This window comes from Dipodomys ordii, unplaced genomic scaffold (assembly GCF_000151885.1).
Source record: "Dipodomys ordii isolate 6190 unplaced genomic scaffold, Dord_2.0 Scaffold205, whole genome shotgun sequence".
Taxonomy (NCBI): Eukaryota; Metazoa; Chordata; class Mammalia; order Rodentia; family Heteromyidae; genus Dipodomys; species Dipodomys ordii.
The window spans coordinates 1165396-1187685 of NW_012267421.1; the positions used below are offsets into that span (position 1 = coordinate 1165396).

At 41.5% G+C, this 22290-nt stretch overlaps 1 protein-coding gene across 1 annotated transcript in view; it reads right to left on the bottom strand.

Annotated features, from left to right (window-relative positions):
* Pde1c (phosphodiesterase 1C, calmodulin-dependent 70kDa) overlaps positions 1-22290 on the bottom strand; it is a 250953-nt gene that overhangs the window by 65540 nt on the left and 163123 nt on the right. The window contains exons 4-6 of the mRNA XM_013035157.1: positions 6392-6505; positions 4027-4209; positions 2491-2557 (exon numbers count right to left, since the gene is read on the bottom strand). Coding sequence (XP_012890611.1) covers positions 2491-2557; positions 4027-4209; positions 6392-6505 — 364 coding nt within the window. The remainder of the gene's footprint in view (positions 1-2490; positions 2558-4026; positions 4210-6391; positions 6506-22290) is intronic.

Genomic DNA, 22290 nt, shown 5'->3' on the forward strand with positions numbered 1-22290 from the left:
AAGAAGAAGAAGAAGAAGAAGAAGAAGAAGAAGAAGAAGAAGAAGAAGAAGAAGAAGAAGAAGAAGAAGAAGAAGAAGAAGAAGAAGAAAAGGAAGAAGAAAAAGAAAAGGAAGAAGAAAAAGAAAAGAAGAAGAAAAAGAAAAGGAAGAAGAAAAGAGACTTCAATTTGGGGGTGGGAAGGGGAAGGTTCTGGTAAATGTCTAAGTATTCATATCTCCTCCTGTGTTTATGCTCATGACAAATAAGAGATTAAAGATGAGAATATGCTCTTAGTGATCCTATGACATTTCAGGGTCAATTATGAAAACTGATGTGATTTCATAGTCATGTTATGACACATGAGACCTCATAAGGTTATCTTGCTGATTATAAGGGAACAGGCTATGGATCACACTGATATAATGGGCATTAAAATGGACCCAAGGGTGGTGAAAGAGAAACACATAGATTCTCAAAGCATTCTCCTTTCTCCTCAGATTAAGGAAGCAGAGACAGAGACAAAAAAAAAAAGTGAGCATCTGTCTGTATGTCTACCTGCCCAGCTACCTGCCTATCTATCTATCTATCTATCTATCTATCTATCTATCTATCTATCTATCTATCTACCTACCTACCTACCTATTTATCTTCTATCTGTTTCTACCTATCTGTTCTATCTAGTTATCTAGTTATCATGTACCTATCTATCAATACATACATCTATCTATATCTATTTGGTATCTATTGAGTGCTATCATCTATTTGCTTATCTAGCAATCTATATATCTACTATGTGTCATGTGTCTTTCCCATATTTACCATTGATCTATCATCTACCTACCATGTATCTAGCTATTATCTATCTATTCATACATCTACCTATTTAATATCTATCATCTATTTACCTAGTATCTATCATCTATCATGTATCTATATATATATATATACCTATTTGTCTATTAGCATATATCATCTACCATCACATATCATCTATCCACCTATCAGCATCTATCTATCTCTGTAGTACCTATCATCTATGTATGAATGAATGTGTGTATATATATAGCATATATAGCTATCTACCTACTATCTACCATCTATCCATCTGTTGGTCTCTGTCTATCATCTATCTATCTCTTTTATCAGCTAGCTAGTTAGCTATCATCTATGGTCCCATGCATTCAGCTAGTGTCTCTGAGACAAGAAGAACTATGAATATACAGTCAAGATGTCCCTGAGGCTCATTTTGATGTAACTTTCATTCTCAATTCCATGAATAGGCAATTTATCTTCTGAAAACATCATCAGGTCATTGTTTTCAGGCTCCAGAGAAAAACAACATCTTTAACAGATCAGAATTCAAGATGCCCTAAGCAAACAGACCAATTCTATGTGTGTACACTAGGTAGTGCTAACCAGCCTTGTGACCCAGGGCCCTTCCACATCTCTACTTGGGATTCAGAGTCAAATTAAGCCTGGGCAAATGGACCCCAAGACCAGTGGGTTGGAATCAGCCTGGAGTGGCACCTCCACTTTGAAGCTACAAGATACTCTGCATATTTCTATGAGGTAGCCTGTCAGGATTCACCTATTTAAATGCGAAATTTTGGGTGACATCTATGACCCCTTGGCTCAGTCTACTTCTTGGAAAAACAGCAGGAGAAAGGCAGAGACAAAGGCTCTGGGGGCCAGCATACTTGCATACAGCAACATACTCCTGAGAGCTTACTAAGGTGTTGTAAAAACTGCTCTCCAACTTTAGCTCTAACTCTATTTTTTTCCTTACATCTTACTGAGTATTACTCTCTTCCCATTTGCCACATTTTTACTCACACCAATTGAGTGTACAAGGGGACTTTATGTTGACATGTGCATATACACATACAATGTATCTTGATCAGATGCACCTTCTGTCACCCTCTCCCATGCACCTCTGCCTTTCCAAACCAATCTAAACAAGTTTAAACATACATGTTCATTTGTAAACACACACTGTACACACATATTTTCACACTATATTCACCTTTTTCATCCTCTGTTTTATCCTCTTCCCTTTTACTTGCCCCCGCATCTTATATAGAACCTGCTCTTCATTCCTGTCACTCATTTTCTTTTACTTTTCTTATCTATAAAGTGGACTCGGAGTGGATAATCACACAAAGATGCAATGACAATCACCAAAAGATTTTCCCATGATAGGCTTTGACCATATCATATTTGATATCCATAAGGCCAAAGTTAGCAAATTTCATACAACCAGGCATTGCATACCCTAGAGAAACAGAAAGCGACAGAGCCCATGGTTTTGGTTTTGGTTTTTTTTTAATTTAAGAAAAATAAGGCTGAAAATATCATTATCCTATTGAAACCAATCAGAAAATGCCAATGAAAGCTGGATGTTAGGGATCATGAGCAAAAGAACTGTGAATGGAATCCTCTCCTTTTCTAAGAAGTTCTATCACACTTTCTATGAGGTGCCGTGTACACTGCAAACCTTTCACTGGCCTTACCTTCAGTGCCTCAATGACAGCAGGGGGGTAGCTCAGTCCAACCATGTTTGATGTCCGTCTATACATTCTGGCAATATTGAAGAGGAAAAATGCAATTTTAAAAAGGGCATCTGCAGTCCACAACTCCATATTTACACAGTATGGTGACAAATCATGAGAAGCTAGAAAATCTAGAGACACAAAGAACCTAAAGTTCCTTTTGGCAACTTTTCAAAGGAGCCTTATACCATTACATTCAAAAGAAATTAAAGCAACCCCAAATGCATAAGCTACCCTAAATGAAAAAAGTCTATGTGCCCTAGGCTGGAAATTAATTATGAAAGGGGTCACCTGCTCTACCCAAAAGAATTACAGAACAGTAGAGACAATTTTCAGCATAGTTCTTGAACTTGAATAAAGTACTACTGTGCACAACCCACTAGCACAGCCTGTCCTTTACAATTATCAAAACAAGTAAGAAAGTTGTCCTATATAAACTCTGAACCTGCCATGCATTTCTAATGTATCATTGTAGCTAGAAGTGCAGCTCAAGTGGTAGAGTACCTGCCAAGTAAGCATAGGCCCTGAGTTTAAACCCCATAGTCAAATGCCCCTCCCCCCCCACCCCCCGCCCCTAGTTAAAAGAATGAGTGTGGCTGTGAAACAGGGATTACAGGAAGAAATACATCTATTTTGAGTAGCAGGGGCAATTTTTTATTTCAAGGTCCAAGAAAATCAGAATGTCGTGGAAAACATAGCTCTTTAATGAACTGTGCTCTCAGATCAGCAAATGCAAAGCTCCCCACCCATTCAAAAGTGGACACTGTCCACATATTTCAAAGGATGGTGGATTAAATGGCTTCTTTCATTAAAAATTGGAGACTGATCCAGGCACAGGTGGCTCATGTGTGTAATCCTAACTACTGGGGAAGCTGAGAATGCAAGGATTATGGGTTCCAAGCCAGCCTGGGTGAAAAAGCTAGCAAGACTCTATCTCAACTCATGGTTGATGCATCCCGGTAGTCCTAAACTATGCAGAAGGCTGAGTGTGGAGGGTTGCAGACCAGGACAGTCCAGACAGAAAAGTCCACAAGATGCCATCTCTACCATGAGAAACTAGACCAGGGGCATGTCCTTGTCAACCTCATAAAATAGACAGATAACTCTTGGGGCATGTGCCTGGACAGGAAGTGAAACCCAATCTCAAAATCAACCAGGGAAAAATAGGACAGGTGTGGCTTGGTGGTTGAGTGCTGGCCTGCCAAGCCAGGCCTTGAGTTCAAACCCAATACCACCTCCCCCAAAAGCTCAAACTAAATGCCCCCTGGTTAAGAAAGGGGATTCTGATCATGGGAGGTGGGGGGATGTATTCTTATGATATCTCAGAGATTGAAACAGATATGGTTCTTATCATTTCCCATTCGAGACTGTTTCCCACCCATTAATTTCCTGTTTACAAATCTCACAGCTCCATGGAAGCCAGGCTTCCCATTACTGGGTGCTGGCAGCTCCTTTTTCTGCTTTGTTCCTGAGTGATGATGAGCGCGACTTCTTTACCTCTCCACAAATATCCCAGCCTGCACCGCGTGCACGATGGTCTTGAACCGGGGTTTCTCCTCGCTTCTGCGGAGCATCAGCCCCATCTGCCGGGTGAAGGTGGAGGCCAGCCAGTCCCGGACCTCAGAGGGCACAGCATCTGACTGAATGTCACTGAGCTCATCCTCCGTGTCCAGAAGTCGCCTGAGCAGGACAAACAAATGTGACACTAAGACTGAACTTGAATAAGGGCCCCTGGCCATCACAGCCACTGTTCACCCTGTACTGAATGAGGGCCCCAGGGTCTCTACAGCTGCTGACTACCCCACCCGCTGCGCAAGCACAAAGAAACTAAGTTGAATCGGACACACACAAAAATACAGTATTATTGTGGCTCCCTGGATTATAGTTTGGGTGTTGAACAGCCCCAAGGGGCCAATGTATTCAAGGCTTGGTTTCCAGCAAGTGATACTACTGGGAGATAGTGCGAACTTCAAGAGGTAGATCTTGAAGCCCTGCAGGTGTGACCTCAGAGGGGACAGTGGGCTGAGCCCCTTCCTTTTCCTCCCTTTTCCTTCCTGGTGGCTATGAGCTGAACAGCTCCTGCCATGATGGGCTACTTGCTCCAGGCCTAAAGCCATGAAGCCAATTCATCATAAAAGGGAATCGCTCCAAAGCTGGGAGCCCAAGTTAAACTTTTCCTCTTCATAAGTCAATGGCCTCTGATGATAGAGCAATGGAAAGCTGTCTGAGGCCCTGAGCAAAGGACTCAGGAAGAAGAGGGGTCAGAACTGCCCCATCTCAGGCTGTCTAGGCCCACTCAGCCTTGGGCTCCTCTGGCTGACAGATCCACTGGTCACAGTGTGCACACACCAACTACTTAATCCTCTAAGGAATTGTGGAATTTGAATGAAATTTTTAACTTCCTTCTACAAACTCAGGCACAAGGAAGTTAAATAATTCCATAGATGGACTAGGTATGTTGATTTTAAAAAATAATGAGCATTTGCCGGGCACTGGTGGCTCATGCCTGTAATCCTAGCTACTCAGGAGGCTGAGATCTGAGGATCGCAGTTCAAAGCCAGCCTGGGCAGGAAAGTCCATGAGACTCTTATCTCCAATAAACCACTCGAAAACCGAAGTGACACTCACCTTGAGCTGAAGAGCTGAGGGACAGCGCCTAAGCCTAGAGTTCAAGCCCCATGACCAACAACAACAACAAAAAATGAACATTTAAAGTCTTTACAAAATATCCTCCAACCACAGCAAAGCAGGCCTCTGAAGTAATCATCTTAAATGATGTCAATTGATACACCTTCTTGTCTAATAAGATATAACTGAAACTTAAATGTCTAAATCCAAGCCAAATTGCTAAAGTAATGTAGTTTTAGAACATGAGTGCAATGAGTTAAATCATGTGTTTTGCTGGACAGCAAACTTGTCTATAGGTCAGGTAACTAGAAATGAACATAAATCCAATAGTAATTCCATACCGTGATACGTTATAAAGCTGAATGGTTTTGCTTAATAAAGATATTCAATTACTAGAACAAGGGAATAATATTAGGAACTTACATTGTTAGGATTTTAATAAAACCTAAAATTGAATGCTAGACCAATCTAGTCCTACTACAGTAAAAGTGAGCATTATAGAAGCAGATGTCAATGAAAAAGTTATTTTTATTTTTGGTTACTAAGTTGAGGTAAGAAAAAAACACAAAATGGAAGAGATGTTGGTATTAAGAATCCTTAAATAAGCCACGAGGCCATACCAAGCCATGTGATCCTTAGGTTACAGAAAAATTAAATTCAAATTCCATTCCCCCCCTAAAATTAAGACATCACAAATGCTGACAAAGCAGCATGTCTTATGAGAAACAAGAAAGGCCTTTTATATCCCACATTTTCCAAAACAAAAAGCAATGTTTTATATTTTCAAATGCATGTTTAGCACCCAGAACTGCTTTGATTCTTTTTGGACAATTCAATGGAAAAGTGTGTAAAGAAAACCAATGACAGACATCAGAGAAGGAAGGAGAGCACATGATCTTCCATCTCTCCAGGTCCACAGCATTCAGGCTACTGGGAATTAAAACCAGCCCTGCATGCACATAGTCACAGTATGCAGCAATCACAGTGCAGGGGAGAAAAGTCTATGGATGTTTTGTATTTGTATTTCTTCCTTCTATATCACCTCCCCTTCTGTCCTAATAGTCATTTGAGATGAGTTCTGTCCATTCCTTTTACAGATGAAGAAGCACAGAGGGAAAGACACTTACCCAAACCAATCTCATTCCAAGGGCAGGCCTGCTGGAGAACAGTTTTTAAAAATACTGGACAGAAGATGTCTCATCACTTTACTGATTTGCAAACACCTTTAGCTTACCGGGTTTCATCAATGTATACAGATTCCAGCACTGTGGCTGCATATTCCAAATTCTTCTTCAGATCTACCACGGAGGCTTCCCCTCTCTCTAGCTGTTTCACCAAAGATCGTAACCTACAAGAAATGGAAAGTGATACAGATTCATTAGACTAGAGGAACAAAGCATTAGAGTAACACATTTTTAGAGTCATTGAATGTTGCTCTTTAGCACAATACAAGGATAACACTCATAGGGCCAAAGGAACAAGTCACAAAATAAACATAGTTTATTATCCTTGCCAAATGAACAAAAATGTTCTCATAACCTGGCCCTAGACACTCCCAACACAGAGGAGTGTCCAAACTATCAGTGATTTTGCTTTTCCTTGGACTTCCATCTTTTTGGCTACAACTCAATGTGGTAAGGTAGAACCAGTGGCAATACCATCCAATGACTCTGGAGGATTTCTCTGTGGAAAGAACTTCTTTCAGCCCTGATCACAGAGGACAGCTTGAAAATATCCACTGGTAATAGAAGTGTGCTGAGAGTGGACCTGAAAACCCAAGAGGAAAGGACAAAACAAAACAATAACGGGAAAATATGACTCGCAGAAAGAAAAACCAGGAATCCTATCTACCTATAGTAGGATTTTCATAAAAATAAACAGCTTTGATCAAAATAGGCTTTTGTAGGTTAAGGCAAAGCCTAGATGAGCTGAAGAAAAAGGGTCAAATAGGCCAGAAAAAAATAGCCAGTATGTGTTATTGCAATTTTTTATTCCAATGAATAGAAAAAAGAACTTGAAAAGTTTTGAGAAAAAAATACATTGCTTCAGAAGTTACAAATTCTGAAACTAGTCATAGACTTCTCTGAAGTCAAACCCAAAAAGTGACTAAAAGGTTTTGAGAATACACCATTGAAGGCATTTATGTGTATATCCTGTGGAGCTGCCAACAAAGATTGTGAAAACCACGAAGATATTCTTAGATGCCAACAAACTCAAAATACTATCGCTTCTATGCTTCAATAAACAGATACAACTTCCTGGGTTCCAGGCAAGTGGACAGCGGGTTTATGGACCACATCTAACTATGTCAGCCTTCGCAAAAACAGAAAACAAGTGCCCAAGGATTCCTGAAAGAAGAAGTTGACACAACCTCACACTACAGACACAAAGACAACCAGACATGCAGATGAGGTGGCATCCTACTATACTACAGACACAAGGACAATCACACATGAAAACACGGTAACATCGCAAGGCTCACACTACAGACACCAGGACAACGGGATATAAAGACAAGGTGACATCACAACATCATACTAAAGACACAAAGACAACTGGACATGGAGATAAGATGCCGTTCCATTTTCTAAACCAGCTCCTGTTTTAACATAAATACCTTCCAATGCCTACCTGTTCTATGACCTAAAAACTATCCTGTTTTAACATAAACATCTTCCAATGCATGCCAGTTCCATGACCTAAAAACTAACAGTCCACAGAAATTCTGAACTTATGAAGAGCATTATGCAGATTCTGGATTCATAGCCTCTACTTTAACAGCCCCCCTCCTGGGAGAGCAGGCAGCAAGGGAGTTGTTGTGCGATGCACCAGGGAGCCAGACCCAGGCCGGGCAGAACGGTCCCACAGAGAAAACCTGGCATGGAGCTACATCCAGCAGAGCCCAGCCGCAGCTCTGAAAGGCTTTGTGTCACAATTCGTAGGAAATCCGCAGAGCAGGGTCCGGTCACCAGCAGGATGGGTGAGCAGTGCCATTTATGAAGTAATGGACTGACCCACTGGAAAGTTATAAACAAAACAAGTCCCAGCCAATGGTTTCAACAAACCCAAGGAAGACATGACATGGGTATAGAGTGCCTTCAGGGGTACACCAGAGGTACCCCCACTTCTGAAATGAGCAGAGACTCAACCAACAACCTGGCAGGCAGTAGAGGAACAGACCAAGTCCTTTGTTTGGGAAAATCTTCCAGCTGATGATTTGAGGATAACCAAACACACAAAATTATCTAGAAAGTTCCATAATAAGGACAAAGAAGGAAACCATCCTCCAAATGCAGAGAAAGGACTCGCCTCTGAAACAAAACAAAAAATAATTCACTAGTAGAAGGAGAAATAAAATTCCGGGTAGCATCTGCTGTGGGCTCAATAAAATTCAAGAAAGTCTACATCTGTGGACGCTGGAATTGGTGTTATAAAAAGCGAGCATATTGAGAGGAGAAGCAATTAAAAGGAAATGAAATACGATAGTAAAAAAGACAGTAAGAATTCTTTTTTGAAAAGTTAAAACGAACCAAATTTCTAAGTGCCCAACTCCTGTTTAGCTCAAGGAACCGTCCATGTTGGATACAAACTAGAACTGTCAACTGAATACTTCACAAAAATACCACTCAACCCCGCAGGAATTCCAGGTGGGCCTTCTGTCCACATTGTTGAGTTTAGCACAGTATACAGGCAGCTGCTCCCCAGCCCCAGCCCACTCTCCACTCTGCCCCTCATCCCTTCACTCAGAACCCCTGCCCTGCCCCTCCCACCGCCTCCTTCCTAAGACCAAAGGCTGCCATTTCTCAGCTTCTTCACCACTGCACTATTAGGAGACACCAGTCTTTGAAATTCCTCTAGTTCTGGGAATCAGGACTCTTGCCCGTTCTCGCAATGTTGTACATTTTCCCTAGATCTGAATCCATCAGAAAATGAGCTGCCTGAAAATTAGCTGGGCCCTTTCATCGTCACATTGTAAAGTGTTCTATCGCACTTGGAGGAGAGCTGGGTGGGAAGGCTGGACAGCCTTTCTTTGTTTCCCAAGGGAAGTGGACCTGTGTGAATTGATTATCACCGAGAGGCTGAGGGCCAGGACCCACTGTGTGGCAGCAGTCTATATGCTGAGAAAGATGGAGGCTATCTATCTACCTTCTGAATACTGCCACAAGGGATGTTGGTATTGGCACCCAAAAGGAATACATTATGAAGAACATTCATAACAAATTCACAAGGAAAAAAGAGAGAAGGAAAGGGGAAGGGGGGATGGAGAAAAGGGAAGAGAAGGGGAGGAAGAATAAGGGAGGAAAGGAGGGGAAGGAAGGGAAGAGGAAGGGAAAGAGGGGAAAAGGACAATGAAAATAGCAGAATTCAAGTTTGTTTTCTGAGAGAACACTCGTGGTCTCCACTCTATCCATTGCTGTTACTGCACTGCCAGACAACAGTTCCAGAACAAAGGTGTAGCACCATTTTTGAAAGAACTCAAGCTCCCCAGCCTCGGCAAGCTACCCTTGTTAAACAGCTTGAACTGTTCCCATGGAACAGCCACCAAGCCCCCATCTCCTCATGCAACCAGTGTTCTCTTTGTACAACTTTGCACATGACTGAAATATCATGTCACCTCTGTTTCCCATACCTCACATCAGAGGTGAGTCCTGGATGCCGAGTCCCCAGCACCCAGGCCAGCCTGTGGGGCCTGCAAAGAAGCTGGTGGATGGGAACTGAGAAGAAGAAAAAAAGTTTTGCTTTTGTTGCTTTCTTAATACTAAAGCAAATTTTTAGGACCCATAGGGTACATTTGTTGGGCTTAAGTCTTGCTAGAATTTAATTATCAGCAAAGTACAAGCAAGACTTAACTGGAATAAGACGCTACAATGTGCTCTCTGGCCTACCGAAGGATGGATATGAGCTCTTAAAATACCCCGGGGTGCTTGGTTCTGGATGGCTATTGCCTTGGACAGGTTTTTAGTTTGAAAGGTGAAAGAGAGCGCTCCCCTACCTGTCCCGACAGATCAGAAGCCTTGCAAGCTCATTTGGATAAAAGAATCCGCTCAGAACATCACATCTGTGGATTTGTAAGGCACAGGTGTCTGTGATTTTCACACACAGCACCTTCTCTTCCACTCCTATCCCCAGTTCCCTCACTTACCTAAATGCCACAGAAAACAACGTAACAGAATTCCTCCGAGTGGGGTATTCCACAGTGATGTCCAGCCTTATGTTTAAAGCCATCCCAGTCTCTCACTCCCAAGTCCATCCCTACTTCTGTGCCCAAGGAGCCTGAATCAGGCCTACAGCTGGTCTGACTTCATCTCTCCAAGGTACTTTCTAGTTGGAGATGCCTGTCCTTTTTGCTTTCGTAGTCTCACACTGACACCACCTAGAGGAGGCCCTAGGAGACGCTGCTGCGAGCTAGCTGACTTCCCAGACCCAGGGGAAGAGATGTTTTCCCCCTATGGTGTTGCTGGAGCCCTACCAATGTGGCTGCACATAGAAATGACTCAAGAAATAAGTACTTGAACAATGAGTGCTTCAAGAACAGCCTTCCTAATCAGTTGTCATTAATAATGGACACAAACAACATCAAGGAAAAATGTCCAGCTGACTGGCATCATTGAATACCACTGTGAGTGAAGCCCCTTGGCACAATTAATATACACTAATAAAAAGAGAATGTATCTCATTATGAGCCTTTTCCCTCTTGTGAATACCATAAATAAAAGAATTTTGCTTCTATGCTCCCATGTATATTTGCTTAAAGTAAGCTTGCAAATAGATGTCAATAAATTGTTAGACTCACATTTACTTTTTACTTCAGAAAAAAATCCAGTGCCCAGCTTCCCATCTGTATTTTTACATGCCTCTCGGTACCACCTTTTAGTTGATAAATTACAGAAGATTTTGAACAATGTCATTACCAAAATTGACATAAGAGCCATGATAAACACTGCACTTCTGAAGTTCCCCTTGTTCTCTCCAGTGACGAAAATAGACCATGTTCCAGAGTATGGACAGGGCCTTAGCAAAACTTGACAATGGTAGAATGAAGTCTGAAATAGATAACAGAATAAAATACCTAGAAACAGCCCAGTTGTTTGGAAATTTAGGAACACACTTCTAAATAACCTCAAATCAGACTTCTCAAAGGCTGAGATTGAAGGATTATGATTAGAGTCTAACCCAGATAGAAGCTTTCAAGAGAAGATCCCTTCTCATGCCATAGCTGGACATGGTAGTGTACCCCTTCTATCCTAGCTACAATGGGAAGCTTAACAGAATAGACTGCACCAGGCAGGAAGCAAGACCCTATCCCACAAATAACCAGAGATAAAAAACGCTGGGTACATGGCTCAGTGGTAAGAATACCACCTAGCAAACACAAGGTCCCAAGTTCAAACCCTAGTGCTATCAAAAAGCAGAAAGTGGCTGTAATCCTAGCTACTCAGGAGGCTGAGCTCTGACGATCATGGTTCAAAGCCATCCCAGGCAGGAAAGTCTGCGAGACTATTATCTCCAATAAACCACCAGAAAACCGGAAGTGGCGCTGTGGCTCAAGTGGTAGAGCGCTAGCCTTGAGCTGAAGAGCTGAGGGACAGCGCCCAGGCCCAGAGTTCAAGCCCCATGATCGACAAAAAAAAAAAAACAAAGAAAGAAAGAAGAAAAAAAAAAGCAAAACCTGTTCAGGTGATTTCATCAGTTTTCTAAGAAGCTCTAGCACTAGCCAATGTTCTTCAAAAGAAAGAAAGCAAAAAGAAGAAGAGGAAGGGAGTAAGAAAGTGCAGAGCATGATTCAGAATCCACTCAGGCCTGCTGAGGACTGGGGAGGGAGAAGGAGGCAGAGCCTGCCAGGGGAGGTGAGCTCCAGAAATCATTTTTCATTTGCATCTATTCATGTGGAAAAAAATCACCACCACTTTTCTGCGCTGATAAACATACCACTTCCACATCTGTCCCAACAGACCACAGAAACAGGAACTAAAAACATCCTTGAATGGCAGTAATTAGAGAAAGAAGATGCAAGAAATGAGACAAGAACTCAAGAAGGTGGTAACTTATCAGGAGACATCGTTTCTCATCGACTATTCAGACCTGCTCCATGACTCTCTCCTTTTCCTTTCCTGGATGCTGTTTCTAATCCAACCTAAATCCTGTCATGTTTGTATGACTGACCCAGTGAGAGCCTGGGGATTCATGCTACTACAAAGATCAGAGGCTATCTATGATCCTAGCCCCATGCTGTGTGCATGGGGCTATTTGTGTCTGCCTGACAGGAGTTCCATGTCCTCTTACTAGAAGAGGACCTGTGTTGGGCAAGGAAGAGGGAAATAGAGGATGCTAGGAAAGCAATAAAGAGGATCATAGATGTCACATGTGTGAGGAGAAGGGAAGAGGGATTGGGAACACGGTGGTGAAGGCTAGGTATATTCCCAGAGCACAGGTGAGTGTGTACAAATACCACAATGAGACCCCCTTATGCTATAAATGTGACATGCTTTAAAAAAGCACAGCATAAAGTTCATCTGTGAATCTCATATAAAAATATTTCCTTTTAATAAAGAAATGAAGGAAGGAAGGAAGAGGATTCAGGAAGGCAAAAGCTCTAGCTAGAATTTACATCCTAACGCTGGACCCCAAGAAGAGGTAAAGAAATTACTGGCGGCGACAGCGTTTTCCAGCATCCACAGTGGCTGCTCCATCGTCTGTGCTCACAGATGCATGTGCACGTGGCCCTGACTGCACCAAGCAAAGCACAGTAAGGAAGAGTAAATACTTGATCCACACAGTCTATGAATGAATGAATGAGGAGACTCGCCCACTAGCATGTCATCATGAGAAGATTCATTTATTCATAAGTGCTTAAAAAGCACCACATTATGAACAAAAGAAACATAAAACCACCTTTCTAAAAAATATGTTATTTGTTATCTACAGTAAATATACAAGTAAAATAAATATAGGATCCCACAAGCCCAGTGGCTGCTGTGTACCTGTGGCGAATCAAGAGAAGAATGCGGAGATATCCATGTAGGACTAGGAAGGATCTGGAACTGCTTGGTTCTGGCTGCTTGCCTTTGTCCAGACCTGTACATAGCCACACTTTCCAAATCAGATGCAAGAAAGGAAGGGAGATGCAGAGTGGGGAAAAGCCAGCCAGTCCCTTCCTCACCCCAAGAGCATAGCCCTGTTAGCCTGGCTGTTACATTTAAGACTTTAGTATCTTTTACCCTGTTGAGATGATCTAAGTGGAATGTTGTGTCCTAACGTGATTTGTTAACTTTATCATCCTATTTAGAGGCATAATGATCCTAATTATGAAACAAACTCCCAAACGTGCTTATAAAAATAAGCACTCAAGGGAAGTGAATCCCAAGAGGCTATATACTATACGATTCTGTTTATATAGCAAAAGACTATACTACGCACCTCCACTACACAACATGATATTACTACATGATTTAATTTACATAACGAAAGATTTATGCACAATACAATTCCACTATACAAGAGGTTATATACTACACAAATCCAATTATATAACTTCTCAATGGAATTATGAAATGAATGGAGAGTAAGTGGCTGTCAGGGGCTGGGGAAGGAAGAGATGGAGGCAGGTGATATGAGTGAAATAGACAGTTCAGAGCTGAGTGATGAATGGAATTGTTCTTACCATGGCTGACAGTGGATTCGCAAACCTCACGTGTGCTAAGATTTCACAGAAACACATACTCTCTCTCTCTCTCTTTCTCTCTCTCTCTCTCTCTCTCTCTCTCTCTCTCGAGGAATCTAAGATAGATGAGTTGTACCGATGTCCACATCCCACAAAGTTGCAATATTTTCATGAGTGACAGCCATGAGGGAATTTCTCCATATTCTGTAGGATCCAAAACCCACAATCGTTGCAAAACCTAAAGTTTCAAAGACTGGGACACAGGCACGGATTATCAGCTAAGGGCTGACAAAGGCTGTCCATTCCCAGATGTTAGCTATGGCTTTCTATGCCCTTGGCCTAGAAGGCTCCCAAGCCTTCTGCCAGAGGGAAGAAAGAGACATGTGTTCACTTTTACCCCTATCTGATGACTTTAGACCCAAGGACCTTTTGTGGAGGTGGCAGAAAATAAGTTAATTAAGCTTAAAAGAAGTTAATTAAGATTAAAATAAGGGCTGGAAAAGTGGCTCAGTGGTAGAATGCTTGCCTTGCATGCATGAGATCCTAGGTTCAATTCCTCAGCACCACATAAGCAGAAAAAAAAAGCCAGAAGTGGTGCTATGGCTCAAGTGGTAGAGCACTAGCCTTGAGCTGAAGAGCTGAGAGACATCACCCAGGCCCAGAGTTCAGGCCCATGACTGACAAAAAAAAAGCTTAAAATAAAAATCTTTAAGATGAAGAGCTGATTGCATAAAATAAAAGAAGGGAGGCTAGGTGCTGATGGATCACGCCTATAATCCTAGCTACTCAGGAGGCTGATATCTGAGGATCATGGTTCTAAGCCAGCCTGAGTGAGAAAGTCCATGAAACTCTAATCTTTATTTAATCATCAAAAATCCAGATGTAGAGCTGTGGCTCAAGTGTCTGCACCCAGGGAGAGGTAGGTGGGGTGATGTGGAAGGGGCCTGGGCTGTGTAAAGAATGAGCAGAGAAGGGAAATTAGGAGAGAGAGCCTCAATCTGCTTCATTCCTGGAGGAGGTCCTGTTTCCGCAAGCACCTGCTTGGTCCTCTTGGTAAGGGTTTCTTTCTATCACTGTGTTTAAGAAGAAGAGAGGCTAACTGGAGCTTGATGCGTACACTGTGCAGAGTGGCTGCCTTCACATTCTCATGTGCTGAGGAGGAGATGGGAGGGGAGAGAAAGTAATTTCATGAGGGAAGGAAAGGTTCTGGAACAATGCTGGAATGGCTCTCAATCCAGGGCAGTGATTCAGTTCCACAGCTAACTTCTTTCCTAGTCTCCCAGGAAGACATGTGAGACTACCAAAACTGACTTGGGACCCCAGTGAGAAGTCAGATACTCATGCTGATTGCTTTCATGGAAGGTGAGTGTAAAACGTTTAGCCCAAGCATCTGAGCAGTTAAACTACTTCAACTGATCCCTGCCAGTGCTTTCTTTCTATGTGCTTTCCTTAGAACACTTGACCAAGGGTACTAAGAGGCACATAGCTAAAGAAAAGTTTGCCCTGTGCAAGTGTTTACAAAATCCAGGTCAGACAAAGCTACACAGTGTGTTTAGTCTCTGCCTTCCAAGGCTTTGAACACCATGCACACACACTGGGGTGCAAAGAGAGTTCTCTCGTGCCAGCATGTCCTCATGGGATTGGACGATGCTTGTGTTTGTCTTCGCAAACCTCAGGATTACAACACCCTGTAACATGGATTTGTAGGGTGGTGCTGGGAACACTGTCGCAGGGCCCACTTCCCAGGTGCCCAGATGCCCAAATGCCCTCACTTCCCCAGACCAAATGCCCTCACTTCCCAGGGGCCCAGGGGCCCTTGCTTCCTGGGTGCCCAGAGCAGTCATTAAAAATCAAGGACCAGGCACACTTCCAACAAAGGGAGGATCACAATTTGAGAACCAGCTTGTCTTCCTTGTCCATGCCCAGCCAGCTTTCTAGTACAAACAGAAATCAAAGGGAACGTGCAGAACAGGTGAGATTATGAACAGGTGGGTGTGACACAGGACACCAGGGCACACAACTTCCTGACGCCAGCCTTTCCACTTCTTGGGTCCATTCTCTCACCCAACACTGTGGCATTAATTATTGGCTTATAATCCCATAAATTCAATAACTCACTTCTAAGATTCACAGGAGAAAATGGTTTCTTTCCTAAGTTGCTAATGAGTCTATACCTTAGCATAATTTTTTCAGTGGGTAATGTGGTGATTTTGCCAGATACATGAAAAATGTATGTATCCTCTGAATTAACAGTCTCTCTCCTGGTAACATAAATGAGGATGTTCTAGAATATTCTTCTGTACTGCATAATGGCTAGCCAGGAAACAGTACATCTATGAACAGTAAATGGACTAATTACATCTCATTAATTACATCCATAATTGCATTACTATAATATTATGCTATGGGAAACCCTGTTTCTTCAGCTGTGTATCATAATTATAATGTGTAATTATATAATACGTAGCACAATAGTTTGTAGAGTTTCTCAACACTGAGAGGTGCAAAGATTGTGTGAGATAGCTAGGTATACATAATTGTCAGTTACCTTACTGAGGCCACAGAATAAGAAATATTTCTTAGACTTCCTAAACAAATTGCTAAAAAAAAAAAGTTTGTCCTAATCCTGAAGTCCAAATGTTATGTTTGGTTTTGTTTACATATTCAAAACTTTTATAACTTCATATTTCATGTGAACAAATAAACTTTTACAGACAAACATGCAGTAAGGCAAAAGTTATGATGAGGAAGTAATCATTAACTAGAATTAAGATGGTGATTTTTTTTAATGAAGCAATTCCATTTTTAGTGAAAATGTATTTTTTCAAGAAAAAAGAAATGTTCCAAAAGGAAAATAAGGATTTTCTTAAAAATAAAAAAGTTTCAAACTGCTAAAAAATAAAAATCTTTCATTAGAAAACAAAAATATCTGAAGACAGGACCAAAACTTTTACATAAGTTTAATCTATTGATAACTGGAGTCAAGATATATTCTGATGCAGGACACTGGTGGCTCATGCCTCTAATCCTAGATACTCAGGAGGCTTAGATCTGAGGATCATGGTTCAAAGCCAGCTTGAGCAGGAAAGCCCATAACTCTTATCTCTAGTAGACTACTCAGAAAAAGCCAGAAGTGACACTGTGACTCAAGTGGTAGAGCACTAGCCTTGAGCACACAAACGCTCAGGGACAGTACCCAAGCCTTGAGTTCAAGCCCCAAGACAGGCAAAAACTATATACATATAAATGTATACATACATATACACATACATACACACATAAAAAAGAAAATATAAAGATTTGGATACTGCTGGCAAAAATTATTCAAAGAGTAAGGAATTACAAATACACAATTTTCCATACAATGCTACTCCAGTGGATTGTAAATGGAACTCAAATATAAGAGTTCAGGTTCTTAGTATTCACCATATAACCTGTCAATCTGTGAGTATAACATACTCTAATCAGTCCATAAATCAGCATAAGTAGTCCATTCTTTTGCCAGAGCTTCAAAGTGAGAAGTCTGGAATCGAAAAACTATTGCTATGAGGGAGATGTATAAAGTCAGGAGCCTGAATCAAAAAAAAAAAAACCACATGGCCAAACCCACTTATTATTACAGTCTGGTATTAATTTACAGTTATCCAAGGGCTATTTAGGAAATTACTATTTTAACCCAAGGGCCAATATGAATTTTTTTAAATGATCAGCTTTCCTTTATTTTTAATCATGATTGAGAGAAAAAGCAGTCATTTCCTTTTTAAACTAATTCTGACCTTCACTCGTAGATTTCCTCTTTAGAGCTGCACCCATCTAAGTGCTGCAGTGCACTAAAGCACAATGGAAACTTTTCTTTGACACAAGAGCAACCTTTTTTGTAATACTAATATTAAGAACTTATTATCTCATCACAATGACTATGATACAATAAAAACAGATGTTAGAAGGAAAGCAAAAGTTTAGAGAAAAAGAATGAAGCAGATGATAAATTGGTGTTCAGTATTCTTGGGGATAGTGTTAACATAAAGTTTCTTCCCATGCAGTTGGTCTATAACTATTTTTCATTGATTTCTCTTTTTTAATCTTTTTTCATGCATTTTTATTGTTATTATAAAGGTGAGGTACAGAAGGATTACAGTTACATGGACATGGACAATGTCACTCCTTTCTCTCTCTCTCTCTCTCCCAGTCTTTCCCTCCCATCCCCCACCCACAAGTTATATAGTTCATTGTCATCAATGTCTAGTGAGTACCACAACTAAATTGGTTTCCCCTTTGTCCCTCCATTTCTGTGCCTTCTCTGACCATCCCCCCAAAGACAGATAAATGAGCAAACAAAAAAAAGAAAGAAAGAGAAAACAACAATGAAGAAATGAAGAAACAATGAAGAAAACAACTATGTTTTCATTTCCTGGTAATGTTATTTTATATGATCAGAGGCACCTAGGCATTGTGCCTTTGTGTTCCTCTGTTAAGATCAAAGGAAGATATTCTTAGCCAAACCACCTTTTACACAGTTGCTCACGTGGGTGCCTCCCCATGCAGCTCCACACAAAGGAGGCTGAATCCAGTGTACTCAAACAGAGGCAAGGAGCCAGCAGGTTCCTTGTAGACTCTGCTACTCGTCATTTCTAAGTATGACTGACTCACTTCCATCCCTACTGCCCCTCCCTAGTGTTCCTGAGAAATAATCACTCTACAAAGATCCCCTGAAAACTCCTATCTCAGTCTTTCGTGAAGCATTTTCACAGTAAATTATACATCTGACCATGGGTTCATGTCTGTCAGTGATTAGCTGACAGGGAAAGATTTAGATGTTCTGTCAAATGACCACATTTATTGATGAGATTCTTTCTTCCTCACCATAAATTAGCCGCACTTTCTCCAGTAGTAGTTGAACCCATCAGCTAATTATTATTCTCTTGAAAACTTAGGGAAATGACATTTTAAAATTTCCATCCTCTTACCTATCAGAAGATCATACTTGTGTGGCTAGATGTGACATCAGACCCTGTGGGAAGAATTGATGGTTCCCACAGCCTAGCATCATGACTTCCCTGCCAGCTCCCAGATGACTGGTTTCACTTAGTGCAGTAAATATCTGAGAACATGTGCCAGTGTGCTACACACCACTCTAGACCCAAGGACACAGAAGTAAATAGGTCACAAATTAAACAATGTTCTATTTGATTCCAAGCACGAGTGAGAATGTCTCTCCTATAGATTCTTGTCCAACATCCTTATTCCTATAGATTAGCTTCGTTTTATCAACAAAACACATGATACACTCAGATCTCAGTAGGTCTGGAATTTTTATCTTGACAGCCTAAAAATAACATAAAATACTGAATTAAGGTAAAAATCTATTTTTATCAAGTCTGCAGAGATGAAACATCCTATTGGAGAGAATTATACCTTTCTTAACAACATTAGCTTATGTACAGATTGGTAAAATAAATATCAGAGCCAAGAAACAAGTTCCCACTTCACTTGGCCAAGGTAAACTATATAATTAATGATGAACAAATATCATCTTCCATAAAGCTGTTAGTGATTGAAATTTCCTTTCCACTTTTATAACCACAGTGAACAGTAATAGGATGGATAACACTGCATGACAAATCATGCATTCATTCTAAGTACATTTCCTCCTGTGTCGAAACTATATACTAAATCAGTCACAATTGGTCTTGCCCAAATCTTCGTGTCTGAAGCCACCATCTAACTATATCTTTCTCCTCTTTAGTTAACTACTTCCAAGTCGCTCCTCATAAACATCCAAATTTAACACCTTAACCAACTCACTAATTCTCACACAACTCTTCTCCAGCTTACTTGAAAGTATTAGGAACATAAAATTCCTGTTTGTTCTGTTCTCATATTCTCTCTCTCTCTCTCTTTCTCTCCCCTTCCTTCCCTCTCTATCCCTCTCCAATTCTCTCCCCCTCTCTCTCCTTCTCCCTTCCTCCCTTCCCCGTCTCTGTTTTATTGTTACTTGGGTCTGAACCAGCACCTAGAGTGTGTCAGCTTGCTTACTGGCTGGTACTCTACCACTTGAGTCATGCCTGTTTTTTGATGTTTTTTTTTTGGAGACATAGTCTATTGAACTTTTCTTCCTGGGCCAGCCTTAGAGTGTGATCCAGTGTGCTGAGTGGTTGGGATAATATGCATTAGCCATTGGTACCTGGCTAAATTCTCTTAATCATTTCTATAAACATGTTCATTTTTATTGTAAAGATATTGTACAGAAGGGTTACAGTTAAATGAGTAAGGTAATAAGTACACTTCCTATCAAGCATTGTTACCCCCTTCTTTGTCCCCTATTATCCCTTCCCTCCCACCTCCCCAACTTCTCCCTCCCCACCCCACCCCCGAAAAAGTTGCAGCCCAGGCTGGTCTTGACCTCATGATCATCCTGCCTCATCCTCCTCATGAATTACCAGCGTGCGCCACCACAGCTGGCTAATTTTTTGTCTTACAGTAGAAACTTAGACTGTGGTCAGCTTATGTTCTGTGTCAGGCTTGAATAAATCCATCGTGTAGTAATTTTTTTTAGGACTGGTCTTAAGATAGGGAGTGATTTACATTAGAACCCTCAGGTATTTGGCTGCTAGCACTATGAAGTCAGTGGTGATTTTATGGTAGGCAACATGTGAGCTGGAGATAAGGAAGCAGGAAGTATATGGTCAGCCGGGATGGTGACAACTCTGAGTGAGGCCAATGGTCCAGAACACAGCCTCTGCAGAAGAAAGCCCTTGTCCAAAGCTGTTTTTTCTCCTTGACTCACTGTGTGACCTTGAACAGGTTCTAAATATCACCACAGGTCCCTATGTGATCTGTAATGATAGTGACACCATGCAACCCCACATGAACAGCAATGGCATTGTCACCACACATTCCCATGTGATCAGCAATGGCACTGTCACCACCTGTACCCAGGTGAACAGCAATGCCACTGTCATCATGCATTCCAACATGAACACTGATTGGCACTATCACCATGCATCCCCCCCCCAGGAACAACTATGGTGCTGTCACCACATGCCCCACAAACCAGAAGATACTGTAGATGACACTACTTCTCCACTTATTTATAATCTCATATTCAGTCTTTTCGTTTTGTTTTTCATTGGAAGTTAATGCATTGCAACGCTGGTGGGCAATTGTTTTAGTATAAAAAGAAATCTAATAATAACCATCTGTGAATCTGAAAATATATCCCAAAGATATCAACAGATTTGTCATGCATAGCTGGAAAATGCATCTCTCCTCTGTGGGCTTCCTGAATTGAGCCAACTTCTCTGGGCAGTGTACACATACGCGGGTCTTTACCTATGATGTGAGAAATTGCTTGGGAAGAGGTGAAAATGAATCAAGAAATGAGTCAAGAAATATTCATAGGCCACCAAATAAATGAAGCAAAATGAAACCTTGTAGGAGAACTAGATGAGTACTATGGGGGGGGAGGGTAAGGAGGAATAAAGAAAGGAATATGTAAAATTTTAAAGAGAGTTACCATCTACCCAGGTCCCCACAGTGAACGAATGCATGACACCTGCATTGTGATTTCATCTACCAACTGCCAGTAGAAATGCCTCTAAGGAAGTGACAACTAGTCACTAGTAACAGCCTCCATCACCCTATAATGAAGTAACCTCAGTCACTGGTAACAGCTCCATCACCCTGTAATAAAGTGACATCAGGCACTGGTAACAGCCTCCATCACCCGGTAAGGAGTGACATCAGTCTCTCATAACAGCCTCCATCACCCTGAAATTATCCTCTAGGATGTTTAAATGGTGAAAACACGTGGTAACATTTTCATTTTTCAATTGTTGCTCTTTGACTGCTTCTCTAATCCCAGTGCCAGCTGTCAAAGGTGCTGCTGAGTTCTCTGTGCCCATGGGTGGTGGGTGCCCACCCTGGCCACACAGGAGGGTACTCACTTCCCATTACAGTGTACCCCGGGCAGGGCATGCCACAGTGTGGCCACAATCCATCTGTATGTTCCCATACTGTGCCAGCACATAGGAAGATGGGCACAGGCCTGTGATGTCGAGTAAAATAAGCCAAGCTCAAAGAACCAAATACTATACATTTGTAGTAATTTATGAAATATAGACCTAATATGATGGTGGTGGTGGTGGTGGTGGTGGTGATGATGATGAGGAGGAGGAGGATGGATGTAAAAGGGGGGATTGATTATCCAGGAGTAGATCCTTACCTAGTATTCTGTTAGTTCTGATCTCATCTAATCCTCATAGTCATCTGAGATCTGTATTATTGTTACCTTTCTTACAGGTGATACAATTGGAATGAAGAGAGGTCAGTAAGTAAGTTTTCAAGGATTGTCAGCTATAGCCTGAATATGATTATCTCCAAGAGTTCACCTCTTAGTCTTTTTTTTTTTTTGGTCGGCTGTAGGGCTTGAACTCTGGGCTTGGGCACTGTCCCTCAGCGTTTCAGCTCAA